The sequence below is a fragment of the Scylla paramamosain genome, chromosome 2, assembly GCF_035594125.1.
Source record: "Scylla paramamosain isolate STU-SP2022 chromosome 2, ASM3559412v1, whole genome shotgun sequence".
Taxonomy (NCBI): Eukaryota; Metazoa; Arthropoda; class Malacostraca; order Decapoda; family Portunidae; genus Scylla; species Scylla paramamosain.
The window spans coordinates 19,278,504-19,293,390 of NC_087152.1; the positions used below are offsets into that span (position 1 = coordinate 19,278,504).

At 36.2% G+C, this 14,887-nt stretch overlaps 1 protein-coding gene across 3 annotated transcripts in view; it reads left to right on the forward strand.

The window, feature by feature from the left end:
* The first annotated feature begins 499 nt into the window (after window positions 1-499).
* LOC135111607 (piggyBac transposable element-derived protein 3-like) overlaps window positions 500-14,887 on the forward strand; it is a 61,665-nt gene continuing 47,277 nt past the window's right edge. Inside the window, exons 1-6 of one of the 3 annotated variants that reach the window (XM_064025129.1) lie at window positions 500-655; window positions 864-979; window positions 4,602-4,680; window positions 4,892-5,015; window positions 6,327-6,436; window positions 10,883-11,002. In XM_064025129.1, the coding sequence (XP_063881199.1) occupies window positions 4,646-4,680; window positions 4,892-5,015; window positions 6,327-6,436; window positions 10,883-11,002 (389 nt within the window). In that variant the 5' untranslated portion in view covers window positions 500-655; window positions 864-979; window positions 4,602-4,645. Of the gene's footprint in view, window positions 656-863; window positions 980-1,057; window positions 1,121-4,601; window positions 4,681-4,891; window positions 5,016-6,326; window positions 6,437-10,882; window positions 11,003-14,887 lie in introns of those variants that run through there. The other 2 variants (XM_064025103.1, XM_064025111.1) reach the window with 2 other exon arrangements.

Below are 14,887 nucleotides of genomic sequence, written 5' to 3' on the forward strand. Positions count from 1 at the left end.
AATAATCTATTCCGACGACTGGCCAGCTTGCTCTAATTTAAACTAACTAAAACTTCATCATTTTTCCGTAAATCATCAGCAATATTACGTCGATTCTAACATCGGAGCTCATACTCAAGGAACTAAAAGATCCTAGCTTGATGCGAAAAAATCGTAAATTGAAAATAATATGAGGCATCACTCAAAGAGCATTTCAGTCTCACCGAGACTACTTCTGTTGGCGGACGATGAAAAAAGAAGTTCCTGACCTCTATTTAGTATCTTTAGCCGATGTACTGTACGTGCTGTTTTTCGCTAGGATATGAGTAAAAGAAAAGAAAAAAATAATTACATTTCCTCTGTGCTATTTATAAAAAAAAAAAAGAAAAAAAAATTATGTACGGTCTTGATCTTGATCTTGATGGTACAGGTGGCACAGGATCACTCCTGAGCCAGGCCTTTGGATCGGCAACTCCTGTAGAAGGGGAAAAGAAAGAGAAACAAACAGCATCCTCTATCCTAATTGTTCATACACCTGGCACGCCACATTCTCTCCAAAAACTCTTTCACCGCCTCAATCATCCTTTCATTCGTCTCTCTACACAGTCCCAGCAACAACACCACCCACTCCTTTCCCGTCTTCTCCACTCTTTCATTCCTGTCATGCCCTAACTCAGTCAGTAGATACTTTTTCCTTGTAGATAACAGGCCAAAGTACGGTGGAGATATTTTTCTCTGTAGATAACAAGCCAAAGTAGCACTGAATAAATTAAAAGACAAAGCAGCAGAATTCACAAAAATGATTCATACGTGACGAAAACAAAACAAAACAAAACAATAAAAACTGGTAGATATTAGTGGTAGATTTTATCGTTATATTACAGGCTGACATCCCTTTTGAAAGTAGGAAGGCGTGACCGTGTTTTCGGTAAACTCGTCATCAATACTGTGGTCGGCCACTCTTCAATCCCTATTGGTCCATTTAATTTAAGCAACAATGGTAAGTGAATATTACACTATTAAACGCTTTTACTAGAATTAAGCACGTTATTCTTAGTTAAATGTTCTATTGGATTTGTTGCATACTGAACATCACGTCGGTAGCCTCCCTGCTTGTGTACACCCAGATTCTCGCTTTGGTGTAAGCCACTTTACATGGATACTGTTTTGTGAATTTCCTTAGTACTGCATGCCTTGTCACCCTTCCCGCTGTCTCGCTACAGTTAATCAGTATCAGTTTTTTGTTTTTTTCTCTCCATTTCATTGATAATGTTTTCTTTTCGGTATAACTGAATAACAGTTAAGTAAACATTTATCCCCAGAACTGAATAACAGTTAAGTAAACATGTATCCCCAGAACTTCGCCCATTTCTTTTCTCACATTTTTTGGGAAATGTCCATCAAAATAGCAATGTTAGTATTCCTTGGCTAGCTTCCTTTACACACACACAAAAAAAAAAAAAAAAGTACACTGCATTACTTGGGTAAATACCAATGAGAAAGCTATTATCTCCCTTAGTGAAATCACAGATTGCCTTCAAATGTGAATTAATATAATTAGTGAAGAGATTGACATAAAAATTGGCACAAAGGATGATCAGCACACAACTGAAGATGACAGGGAGTGTGGACAGCTTAGTAGGATCAGATGATCAAGGTGATCAGATTGCTCAGAGGGATAAAAAAAAAAAAAGAGCAGTGTTTGCATAACAGTGATGAAAGATTACATGTCTACATAGTGTAGAAATCAGATGGAAGATTACATGTCTCCATAGTGTAGGAGGAGGAGGCAGTAGACATCTGCTGAAATGATAATTACTCCCAGTGAGGTCTGAAGCACTGGATCAGGGGCTGCTGTGAACTTATCAATAACCCGGCTGTGAGTTGTGTGTCTCACAACACAAGGGGGCAATCACAGCCTGTTCTCTAAAGACAACTCTCTTTCTTCACACAAAAATACATGCACTTAAATACACATGCATCGTTCTCTCAAAATCTCCATCTGGGGAGGGGACCACAAATGTCCCCTGGTCGGACTACTCTTCTGGTATCAACCCTAAGCATCTTGACACTCCCTCAACTCCCTCATTAACTTCTGCAACATTTGCAGTCTTAGATCTAATTTTCATTCTGTAGAACACCACCTCTCCTCTACTAAACCTCATCTTCTTTTCCTTACAAAAAACACAGGTGTCTGAAGCAACTGACAGTAGTCCCTTCTCTGTTCCCACCTAATTTCTCTATCCTTATTTTCAATCTAAAGCTGGATGTTGCATCTATGTGTGCAGTGACTTAACTTGCTTTCATGCCCATGCTCTTGAGTCTTCTGAATTTTCCATCATCTGGCTACAGCTACAGAGTCACTCAAACTAAATTTATCTGTGCTGTATACCTCTCACGTAGTTCCTCTGACTATAAAATTCTTTGATTGCTTAACTTCCAAAATGGAGGATATCCTAACTCTCTTTCCTTTTGTGGAGATCTCCATTCCTGGAGACTTCAGAGTTCACCACCAGCTTTGGCTTTCCTCTCCCTTCATTGACCATCCTGGTAAACTAACCTTTAACTTTGTTATCCTCCACAACTTAGAACAATTGGTCTAACACCCTACTAGTATTCCTGACTGTCTTGGAGATATGCCCAACATTCTTGTCCCTTTCCTCACCTCTAATCCTTCTGCTTGTGCTGTCACCTTATCTTCTCTGTTGGGTTCCTCTGAACACAACCTCATATCTATATCTTGTCCTATCACTCCAATCCCTTCTCAGGATCCCCCAAAACAGAGGTGCCTCTGGTATTTTACCTCTACTTACTGGGGGCACCTGAGGAGGTATTATACTGATTTTTCCTAGGAATAACTACTGCTTCCATGTCAGAGACCTGTCTCTGTGTGCAGAGCACATAACAGAGGTGATGGTGTCTGGCATGGAGGTGTACACTCCTCACTCTTTCTCCTGGCCTAAACCTTCTAAACCTTAATTTTACACAGTCTGTTCTCATGCCATACATGATAAGAGAGATGGCCCACAAAAGGTACTTGAGCCTTCCACCACCAGAATCTCATGCACTTAATATTTCTGCCCAGAATCATGCCAAGTCTGTTCTTTAACTAGCCAAACACTCCATTATTAACAGAAAGCATCAAAATCTTTCAAAATCTAACTCCCCTCATGATTTCTGACACCTATCCAAAAATATCCTATAACATTATTTCTTCATCTTTACCGCCTTTATTTATTATTTATTACCTTATTTATTCATCCCTTCAGGAAGTAAACAACTCATGCAGGGAAGCCACAAAATGCCTGACTTCTTATCTCTCAAAAATTTCTGATTAGGGCAGAGCAATCTTAGTATTGTTCAATTCCTCAAAAACTCAATTCCTCCATCTATCAACTCAACACAACCTTCCGGACAACTATCCCATCTTCTTCAGTGACACTCAACTGTCCCCCTCTTCTACAGTGAACATCCTTGTTCTGTCCTTTACTTTAATTTAAACTGGAAACTTCACATCTCGTCTCTAGGTAAAACAGCTTCTATGAATTTAGGCATTCTGAGTCATCTCTGCCAGTTTTCTCACCCTCCCAGCTGCTAACTCTGTACAGTGGCCTTATCTGTCCATGTATGTAGTATGCTTCACATGTCTTGCGGGGGGTTCCACTCATATCATGCTTTTAGACAGGGTGGAATCAAAAGCTTTTTGTCTTATCATCTCTCCTCTAACTGACTTTCTTCAGCCTCTTTCTCATCGATGCCATGTTGCATCTCTTGCTATCTTCTACTGCTATTTTCATGCTAACTGCTTTTCTGATCCTGCTAACTGTATGCCTTCCCTTCTCCTGCGACCTCACTGCACAAGACTTTCCTCTCTCTCATCCCTATTCTGTCAACCTTTCTAATGCAAGAGTTAACCATTACTCTCAATCATTCATCCCTTTCTCTGGTAAGCTCTGGAACTCTGCCTGCTTCTATATTTCCTTCTTCATATGACCTGAACTCTTTCAAGAGGGAGATTGCAAGATACTTATTATCCATTATTTTATTTTTCTCTTTGAAATTCTCTATAGGAACTTGCATTAAGTGGCCCTTTTTAATATTTTTTTTTGTTGCCCTTGGCCAGTGACCTTCTTGCATAAAAGAAAAAGAAACATAAAATTGTGAAGAGAAGAGTAGCTAACAAGAATCACATGCTAACTTAAATGGAGTACAATTTACAAAAATGCTCAAGAATATATATATGTATATATATATATATATATATATATATATATATATATATATATATATATATATATATATATATATATATATATATATATATATATATATATATATATATATATTGTAGTATATTAAAGTACCTTGCACTATATATCCAACCACTGGAAAAAAATCAGAGGCATAATAATGTGTCTTTCAGAAATTGTATAGGGTTTTGATATTTGGGGAACATTAAGTTGCACTCTGATTTTAAATATTGTAGGTCTTTGTAATTAATTTCTCATTAGTTGTTATAATAATAATGCAATCTTTTTTTAGCAAAGTTTCTTGGCACAAGCCAAATAAGTACAGTATTATAATATATTGGGTCTTTGTAATGGATTTAATTTTTCTTTCAGTAAATAAGGAACATAATATCCTCAAGTTCTACATCTAACAAACCATGGAAAGAAAGTTTGGAAATGCTGCTACTTTACAGTGAGTTATTAGTTTTTCCTTGAAAACATATAAATATGTTTGGACAATATTTTAATTTTATTCTAAGAATACAGCTATAGTTATGTACAGTATGTTCTTTGATATGATCATATATAATTATTTTTGATGTATTTATAAACTGAAAATTACTTGCTTATAGGTAGGAAAATAACTTTTGAATTATCCTTTGCTTGCTATATATCTATTTCAGACACCAGGTTGTGACTTCCAGCCAGGAACTACGAGCATTAGAATCAAAACTTAAAGCCTGTGCATTAACTTGTTACAATAGGGCTGCCATCGCTGAAAAAGAAGTTCACACAAAACTAATGAATGTAAGACAGTCTTTGTCAATTTTTCATATGAATGTTCTTGTGAATGTATACATTGAAGATGAAACATGTGCATGTAAAGGATAGACCACCTGTAAAATGATAGCACTGACTTGTGCATGTAACTTCCATCACTTTATAGATATTTTAGTTTTGTAACATGTCAACAGTAGATTTAAGGCATGAGAGAGAGAGAGAGAGAGAGAGAGAGAGAGAGAGAGAGAGAGAGAGAGAGAGAGAGAGAGAGAGAGAGAGAGAGAGAGAATATGACCAGAGGTTTCTCCATAACTTAGTAGGTACTGATCATGGCTAAACTGCTAAGAACTCAGAAGGCTTGTTTAGTGTTACTGAAGATTGTGCATTAATTATTGAGGTTATAGGTCAATCATTTTCAGGTTAGCATTTCTGTGATAATGAGAGGTCCAAATTTAAGTTAGGAAGTGGGGAATTTTCTTGTAGTACACAGTGTTTTACTTTGTGAATCACCTTGTTGAGTTGTGGTTTCATAAGCATTTCTTTGTCCAGCATACCAATTAAACTTTCCTATGTTTATGAAGTATGAACACTGTCAGAGGGCTTTAGCAGGCATGCAAGGACCACATGTCATTTTTTTGTTTCTGTATAAGGATGATGGTGGTCTGAGGACTTATTCACCCATGTCCAGTTTTCCTGTTCTCTAAATAATGATGGAGATTTACAGGTGCAGCATTGATATGTGTCTTAGAAGTGGTTGGGTGTCTGTGGATGAGGGGTGACTAATATCAAACTTGATTCAACTAATATGAATAAATCCAATTGTGGAGAGCACTTTAGAGTTGTCTATTTGATGGAGTAATCTTCTTTTGAAGGCACTCAGGAGTGTTCCTACTTTACATAAATCTTTAGGATATTGGGGCACTTCTGATGAAATTACAGAAGTACATGAGACTTACCGTAGGTTAGTTGAAATGTGCTTCGGATTTTGCGAGGCACATCACGTCTGCTAGATGGTGCCGTTCACATGAGATACACTACACTTCGCCACACAGTCAACTACACAGCCATTAAGTACTAGTCATTGCTAATGTAATCATGGCATAAGTCCTTACATTCAGAGGTGATGCAGCCACAATGGTACTAATATATGCATACACTAGCTATCCTTTTCCAAGTTGATTGGCTGCTGCCCTGTAGAATGATATCACAGCCAGCCCATTTGCATTTAATAGTATCTAGGAATTCATTGATTCATAGACATTATGATAAGAAAAATATGGATCATAAAAATGGTAACATCAATGCTAATAGATACAATAAATAGGTGCCTTCTTTCAGATTGGAGAGAGAGAATATGGTGATCTTGTGAAGGAACTAGATCATGAGGAAAAGCTTTCTGCTTCCTTGACCCTTGCAGACCAGGAAGTTAAAGTGCTTGAAACTCAAAGGGGAAGTATTTTATTTATTTATTTGTTTCTTTTCTAATATGCACTTATTATATTTCATGTGTTGATATTATTTTGTTGTAAGCTAATTCATTTTCTTTGTTGATAATTATTCCATTAAACCATTTCATTATTGGAACAGACTATTAGCAAAAAAAGTAATGTGCTGCACATGAAAGCCATACAAGTGCATAAATCATGGTAATAGTCATTGATATTGTACTTACTGAAATTATCATGAGTTGTAGAATATTAAGAAAAGCATCCACTATTTACTGAGAGATGACTAGCCTCAGATTAAAGTCAGTGAGTCACACTGGAAGATCTGTGTGGCCACACACTTTCCAAGAGTGGAAAGAGATTATATGTGAAATTTCCAATTGAGATTTTTATAAAAGGACATCTCAAGCATGTTCACTATAGAAGAAAATAGTTGAGTGTCAGTGATGAAGAGAGGATAATTGTCTGGAAGACTGTGTTGAGTGGTCCAATGAAAAAATTAAATTTCTGAGGCACTAGTCAACATAAAATTTGTCCTATCTTGTTTAGAAGTTATGGAAAAATCTAAAGTTAAGCATTTTGTTGCTTCTCAGTAAGAATTGTCTCTATTGGGCTTGATGTCTTTGGTAATGACATGAAGAAATTCAGGGTAGAGTAATAAGCATATAAGCAGATAGGATAAAAAATTTTATTGAAATTGAAATTTATAAATGAAAAATGCAAGTGAGTGGTAGGAGAGACCCCTGTGCATCATTATTTATAGTTTTAGGAGGACAGTAGCCATCTACCACTCCAGCAATATAATAACCTGAAAAAAAAAAACAGGAGATAAAGATGCTGACAGATAGAAATTGCATGAGAGAAGCTTATATATATATATATATATATATATATATATATATATATATATATATATATATATATATATATATATATATATATATATATATATATATATATATATATATATATATATATATATATACCAGACTCAAAAGCTATTAATATGTCTAATGCAGCAGCTAAGGTTTCACTGACATCCATAAGAAAGAATGAACAAGATTTAGTAAGGAAGGCAAGGTTGACTCTGGATCATCCTTTACAAGTTTTCAATATCCCTATTGACAATCATAAAGAAGATTGTAAGAGAATAGATGTTTAAGTATCTTATATATATATATATATATATATATATATATATATATATATATATATATATATATATATATATATATATATATATATATATATATATATATATATATATATATATATATATTCAGAAGAGCAGTGTTAGTGGAATCCCCAGTGTATGTGAAGTGTATGCCATATATGTACAGTTAGCAGCTGAGGGGGTGAGAAAAACTGGTGGAGAAAACTCAGAACTTCATAGAAGCTGTTTTAGCAAGAGAAGAGATGTGAAATTTTTAGTTTAGATTATTATCAAAGGACAGACTTAGGATGTTCAGTGTAGAAGGGGTCAGTAATGTGTCATTAAAGAAGAGGGGATAGTTATCAGGAAGATTGTGTCAAGTTGATAGATGGAAGAATTGGTTTTTGAGACATTGAACAACACTAAGTTTGCTCTGCCCCTATCAAATTTTAGAAAGATCAGAAGTCAGACATTCTGCAGCTTTCTTGTGTAAGTTGATAAATTCCTAAAGGATTGTACATCTAAGAAATTATTTGAAAAATGCAGATTGATATCATTAACATGAGAGTAAATAGAACCATAAGTTTGGCTTATATCATTGATGAATAATAGAAAGAGAGTGGGTGACAGGACAGAACCCTGAGAAACACCATTTTTAATAATTCTATTGAGGATGGAATGAAAAACTTAAAGACAAAAAAATCAAAGCTCTAAATTGATAGTTTAAAGGGCTGGAACAATCGCCATTCTTAGGAAAATATTGAATGCAGGCAAACTTCCAGCAAACAATTTGGATGTGGATAGACAAAGTCTGAAAACTTTGACCAAGAAAGAAGCAAGCATGAAAGCACAAGTATGGGCCATAAGCCTTCAGAGGACCAAGGTCAGAGAGGGTATAGAAAACATTATAAAGAACTTCACTAACAGGCATAATAAAATCATTGGATGAAGGTAAAGGAGGAACAAGTTTTGAATCATCCACTATAAAGTTATCAGCAATGGTCTGAGAATACTTTAGTTTTATAAATAGAGGAGTAGGCGATGAAAAAAAAGAAGAGAAAGATAGAGAAAATATGCTGTAGATATTTTTAGTTAGTTGCCAGAAGTCATAAGAAGTGGATTTGGTAAGATTTTGACATATCTTACTGATGAAAGTTTTTGGCAAGTTATTGGATAGATTTTGCATGACTTGGACAGAATTATAAAAGGGCATAAGTTTCCAGTTGTAAGCCATCTCTTTATCCTGGATTGCTGAGCTGAACTTTAGAGAAAGTGAGTGGAATGTATGTCTCCATGCTGTTATGCACTCTGCACAGAGATTGATCTTTGACAGTAGCAATAATTATTTCTGGGAAAAGGGAAAATGAAAATAGTATTTTCTAAGGTCTCCCCACTTATCAGAAGTGTGGTGTTCTCTTGATCTTGATGGTACAGGTGGCTCAGGATCACTCCTGAGCCAGGCCTTTGGATCAGCAACTCCTGTAGAAGGGAAAAAAAAAAAGAAACGAACAGCATCCTCTACACTAATTGTTCCTACATCTAGCACGCCACATTCTCTCCAGAAACTCTTTCACCGCCTCAATCATCCTTTCATTTGCCTCTCTACACAGTCCCAGCAACAACACCATCCACTCCTTTTCTGTCTTCTCCACTCTTTCATTCCTATCATGCTGTAACTCAGTCAGTATCACTTGCATCATCTCATTCCTGTCTCTGGCATACTTCACACACTCCAGCACCACATGTTCCACTGTTTCATCCTCTCCCATGTCACACATCTGGCACACTTTGCTATGGGATTCAGACTACCTGTAACTCCTTGCATTCACATCCATACACTGTGCCCTCGCTCAGAAGAGAAGATGACCACCCAGGCTTCCATCATACCACCTTTCATACCTCGGGGCCCCTTTCTCCTTGTACCATTCCAAGGTCTTCTTTCTTTCCATCTCATTCTTCTATTCATTCAGTCCCACACATTTCATTTCTTTGTCTATTTTGTTCTTCCATTTTCTCACATCCCATTCAGCTCCCACTCTGCCTCCTCTTGTTACCACCCATTCATGCTCATTTTGATTTCTCCCAGCCATTCTTATCGCCCACACAACTTGCAATCCATTCCTGTCTGTCATTCTCATGCACTTCTTCCTCCATTTGCTTCCACTTTCATTCCACAGGTACATCTTCCTTGCTATTCTTGCATCATCCATTCTCTCAAGCCTAATATTGTACCTAAGTGTGGCTTTTGTGAGTCTTTCCCTAAAGGTGCCCATCCCATATCACCTCTCAAGGGTTCAACTGCTGTGTACCTCGGTGCACTCAGTACCATCTTTGCTATTCTATTCTGGCCCACTTCTAACTTATCAATTTTACTTTCATTCCATGCAATCACATTCATACCATACATTATACTTGGCACAGCCACACTCTTTCACACTTCTCTCAACACATCATACTTACTTGCTCTCATCCTTGCTGCGCTTCCCAATCGACCTACCCACTGGTTTACCACACTTATCTTTTCATTCTTTGCCTTTCCACTCCCACTAGGACTCATCCACATCCCTAAGTACTTGTGATCTTGCACCTGTTTCAACTCATTCTCTCCAAGTCTCCATACCACATTACTTTCATCCTCTGACCTATTCACAATCATTACCTTGCTTTTCTCACTGCTAAACCTTACTCCAAAGTCTTTTCCATAGCCATCCACAACATCCAACAAACTTTGAAGCTCATCTGCCGATTCACTCATAACAACTACGTCATCTGCATAAAGAAGCACACATACTTTATCATTCCCCACACTTAACCCTACATTCGTTCTTCTCATCCTGGCTGCTAGCTCCTCTGTATACAGGCTAAAAAGGGTTGGTGACAATATACAGCTCTGCCTAACTCCTCTCTCACTCTTCACCCAGTGGTGCATCTCATAAAAATACCTCAGTTTTGGTGGATCCTGAGGTGACTGGAATAATAAGACAGGGTGTGGAAATAAGGTTGTAATTCAAGGAATCCAACAGAGAAAACAGTTATTTTAAGCTGAAGAACAGTTTTGTTTTTGTTGCCTTGTTAACAAAATTGGTTAACTGACAAAGGTCAGTGTAAGGTGGAAAACAAAAAAGTTAAATTGTAAATCTCTAGCCAGTAGAGAGTGTTTATAAGAAACCCTGTTCTTTTTAGAACTATTTCACCAAAACTATGATGCATCTTCCATGATTCAAATCCTATAGGCCTTCAAATAGATATATGTTCTTGTGTAATTTTCAAAATATTTTAATGAAAGATTTTTTATAGGTTTTGCAGGAGCAGATTGCTGAAAAGGCTGCTGGTAAAGCTAAAGCTGAAGCTGAAAATGTAATTGAAATGATGGCAGAAGTGGATGAGAACAAGTTAATGGAAAAGGAGAAAAAAGAGTAGGTTTTCATGATGAAAGTTACTTCCTTTTTTTTTTATGAACTAATCATTTGCTATCACTATAAATGAGATAAAACTCAGTATGTAGCATGGATTCACAAAGGGTAAATTGTGTCTGACAAAGTTTTTGTCTCTGTAAGATGATATTTAAAGCACCAGATAATAATAGTAACTACAGTAATATATTTATATTTTAGCAAGAATGATATCATAGAGTTCCTTATTGAAAATTATTAAATAAAATTCAGTCACGGTATTGATGGTAACATTTTGCTACATTAAAACATTGCTTAGTTGTATGGGGCAAAAAAGTACAGATGAATGGGAATAAATCAGTATGGGATAGACCACTTCCTAAATTAGTAGTGAGTCATATGTAGGGCATGTCATACCCACTGACTGAGATAGTAACTATACCTTAAGAGAGAATTAGCATACCTAGATTGACTTTAGAAAGAGATTCAGGAGTGATAGTATTCCTTGGTCTCCAACTTTCAAAGCAGAGCATTAGTACTTAAAAAGAAAATCAACAGAGTCCATGGTTATATTTATAGGAACTTAAATACAATTCTCCCATCCCAGCTGCCAGTTCGCACACACACACACACACACACGCGAAAAAAGTAGTGAAAATCATTAAGGAAAAAGATAACATAGTAAGGGATACGGTACAAAAAAAGATGTGCCTGATGGTGTTTGGGGATAAAGAGAAGACCATATCAAATAAAGTTTTAAGAGAAAGAGAAGAATTACAAAGAGCAAAAGAAATCATTGGGAAAATTGTAGAAGAAGGAGATGAAACAGATATACAAATAGAAGAAGTGTACAGGATTGGGAAATATTCAGAAGGGGGGAAACGTCCCATGAAAATAAGACTTAATACCCAAGCGGCAGCCGAATACATCTTGAGAAGAATAAGTTTGTTAAGAAAGATAGAGGGTATGAAGGATATATATATATAAGAAGAGAAATGAATGAGGAGGAAAGAAACAAGGTGAAAGAGTTAAAAGAGGAGGCCAAGACAAAAAACGAAGAGAGAACACAGGAACAGGCAGAAAGATATATATGGAGAGTGATAGACATGAAAATGAGGAAATGCTGGTTAAAGAATGCGGAGCAAGAAGTAAGACAACAAAGAGAGAACACAAAAGAAATGTGTCCACAATAAATAAAATTAAAGTTATGTATACAAACATAGATGGATTAGTGTCCAGCCTAAGGGAACTAAGAGATTATTTACATGAAAGGAAACCAGAAGTAGCATGCATTACGGAAACAAAACTAACAAGGGAGATTAATGTTGAATTTGAAGAAGAAGGATATAACACATGGAGAAGAGACAGAAAGAATAAGGGAGGAGGAGGACTGATGATTATAGTAAGAAAAAACATCTTGATAGAAACAGTGGAATATGGTGAAGGGAGGTCAGAAACATTGAGTGTGGAGATCAAGATCCAAGGACAAGAAAGCAGAAAAAATTATTGTTGCATACATGCCTCCAAAGCCCAACACTTGGGGGACTGATGATTATAAGCACATGCAAAGCGAGTTCATAAAAAGTATAGATGACATGCTAAAGATAAGAAACAAGGTGTTACTAGTAGGAGATTTTAATAGCAAAGAGATAAACTGGGGGGAGATGGAGGTGACAGGGATTGCCAGTACATGGAGTGAAGAATTTTTACAGACTATGATGGTAAACACGATGGATCAATGGGTGAAAGAAAATACTAGGTACAGAGGGGAAGATGAACCATCGCTACTAGACTTGGTTTTTACAAAAAAGCCAGAAAATGAACCAAGTATAGAATATTTGTTGTGTCCAGTGGGAAAAAAGTGATCATGTGAAGATGGAGATAGAGATCAAAGAAGAAGTGCCAAAATTCAATGAGGAATATAAAAATGAGAGAAAAAATTATGCTAAGGCAGACTTTACAGGGTTAAAGAAATTCTATGGAGAGCTTGATTGGAATAATATATTAAGAGGTATGGAGGTGCAGAAAAAATATGAAGTGTTTTTAAGCAAGTTTAGAGAAGGTGTTGAAAGATATGTGCCAAGATATAAGGTAAAAGCAAATAAGAAAGTGTGGTTTAATGCAAAGTGTGCAGAGGCAAAAAAGAAAAAGGAGAGGGCATGGAAAAAAATGAGGAAACAATGGAATGAGATAAATAGAGAAGAATACAGGACAGCTAGAAATGATTATGTTAAAATAAGAAGAGAAGAAGAAAGAAATTTTGAAAGACATGTAGTTGGAAAGTGTAAAGAAGAACCCAAACTTTTCTATAGATATATAAACGGAAAAATAAAGCATAGATATACTATTACAAAGCTGAAGGAAAATGGAGAAATTTATGAAACCACACAAGAGATGGCTGAGATACTGAATAAAAGCTTTAAGTCTGTATTTACAAGAGAAACTGTCTTTGCATCACTGGGAGATGAGGAACAACAGAAAGGAATAGCAAACATACAAGTGGAAAGAAAAGAAATTAAAAGACTACTGGAAGAGCTAGATACTAGGAAGGCGATGGGACCAGACGAAGTAAATGGATGGATATTGAAAGAATGTAGAGAGGAATTGGAAGAACCAATATGGGAGATAATTAACAGTTCTTTAAAGGAGGGAAAAGTACCAAAGGAATGGAAGAGAGCAAATATAGTACCGTTATACAAAGGAGGTAATAAAATGGAACCACTGAATTACAGACCAGTCTCACTCACGAGTATTGTAAGTAAACTCTGTGAAATAGTAATTAAAAACAGATGGGTGCAATATCTTGAACAAGAAAATATAATAACAGAAAAACAATTTGGTTTCAGGAAAGAGAGATCTTGCGTAACAAACTTACTGAGCTTTTATACAAGAGTAATAGATAAACTACAAGAGAGAGATGGTTGGGTTGATGCTGTCTATTTAGATCTGAAAAAAGCTTTTGATACAGTTCCACATAAAAGTCTCATATGGAAACTGGAACATCGAGGAGGGCTAAAAGGAAAAATACTTAAGTGGATGAAGGATTATCTCCAAGGTAGGGAAATGAGTACAGTAATCAGAGATAATAAATCAAGTTGGTGCGAAGTAACAAGCGGAGTACCACAAGGGTCTGTGTTGGCACCTATAATGTTTCAGGTCTATATAAATGATATGACGATGTGTTTAAATAGCTACATTAGTATGTTTGCAGATGATGCAAAATTGATGAAAGTAATAAAGAACCAAGAGGATTGTGAGGAACTACAGAGGGATATTGATAGAATTTATGAATGGAGTAAACGATGGAAATTAGAATTCAATATAAAGAAGTGCCATGTAATGGAGATGGGAAGAAGTAAAAGGAGACCTTCATGGGAGTATAAGATGGGAGGTATCACAATACCAAAGAGCAAAGAAGAAAAAGACTTGGGAGTAATAATTCAAGACACGCTTTCACCAGAAAACACATCAATGGAATATTTGGCTCTACATATAATTTGCTAGCAAATATCAGGGTGGCATTTAATTACCTAGACAAAGAAATGATGAAGAAAATCATAACACACATGATACGCCCCAAACTGAAATACGCAGCAGTGGTATGGTCTCCACACAAAAAGAAAGATATAAGGAAATTGGAAAGAATACAAAGAACAGCTACGAAAATGATACCTGAATTGGAAGACCTAAGTTACGAGGAAAGACTGGAAGAAATTGGATTACCAACACTGCAAGAAAGAAGGGAAAGAGGAGACCTGATAACAATGTTCAAATTAGTAAATGGCATGGAGAAGATAGACAGAGATGACCTAGTTGTAAAAGTGGAGGAAGGAGATAGACGTACAAGGGGACATATGAAGAAATTAAAGAAGAGTCATTGTTTGGGAGATATTAAGAAATACAGCTTTC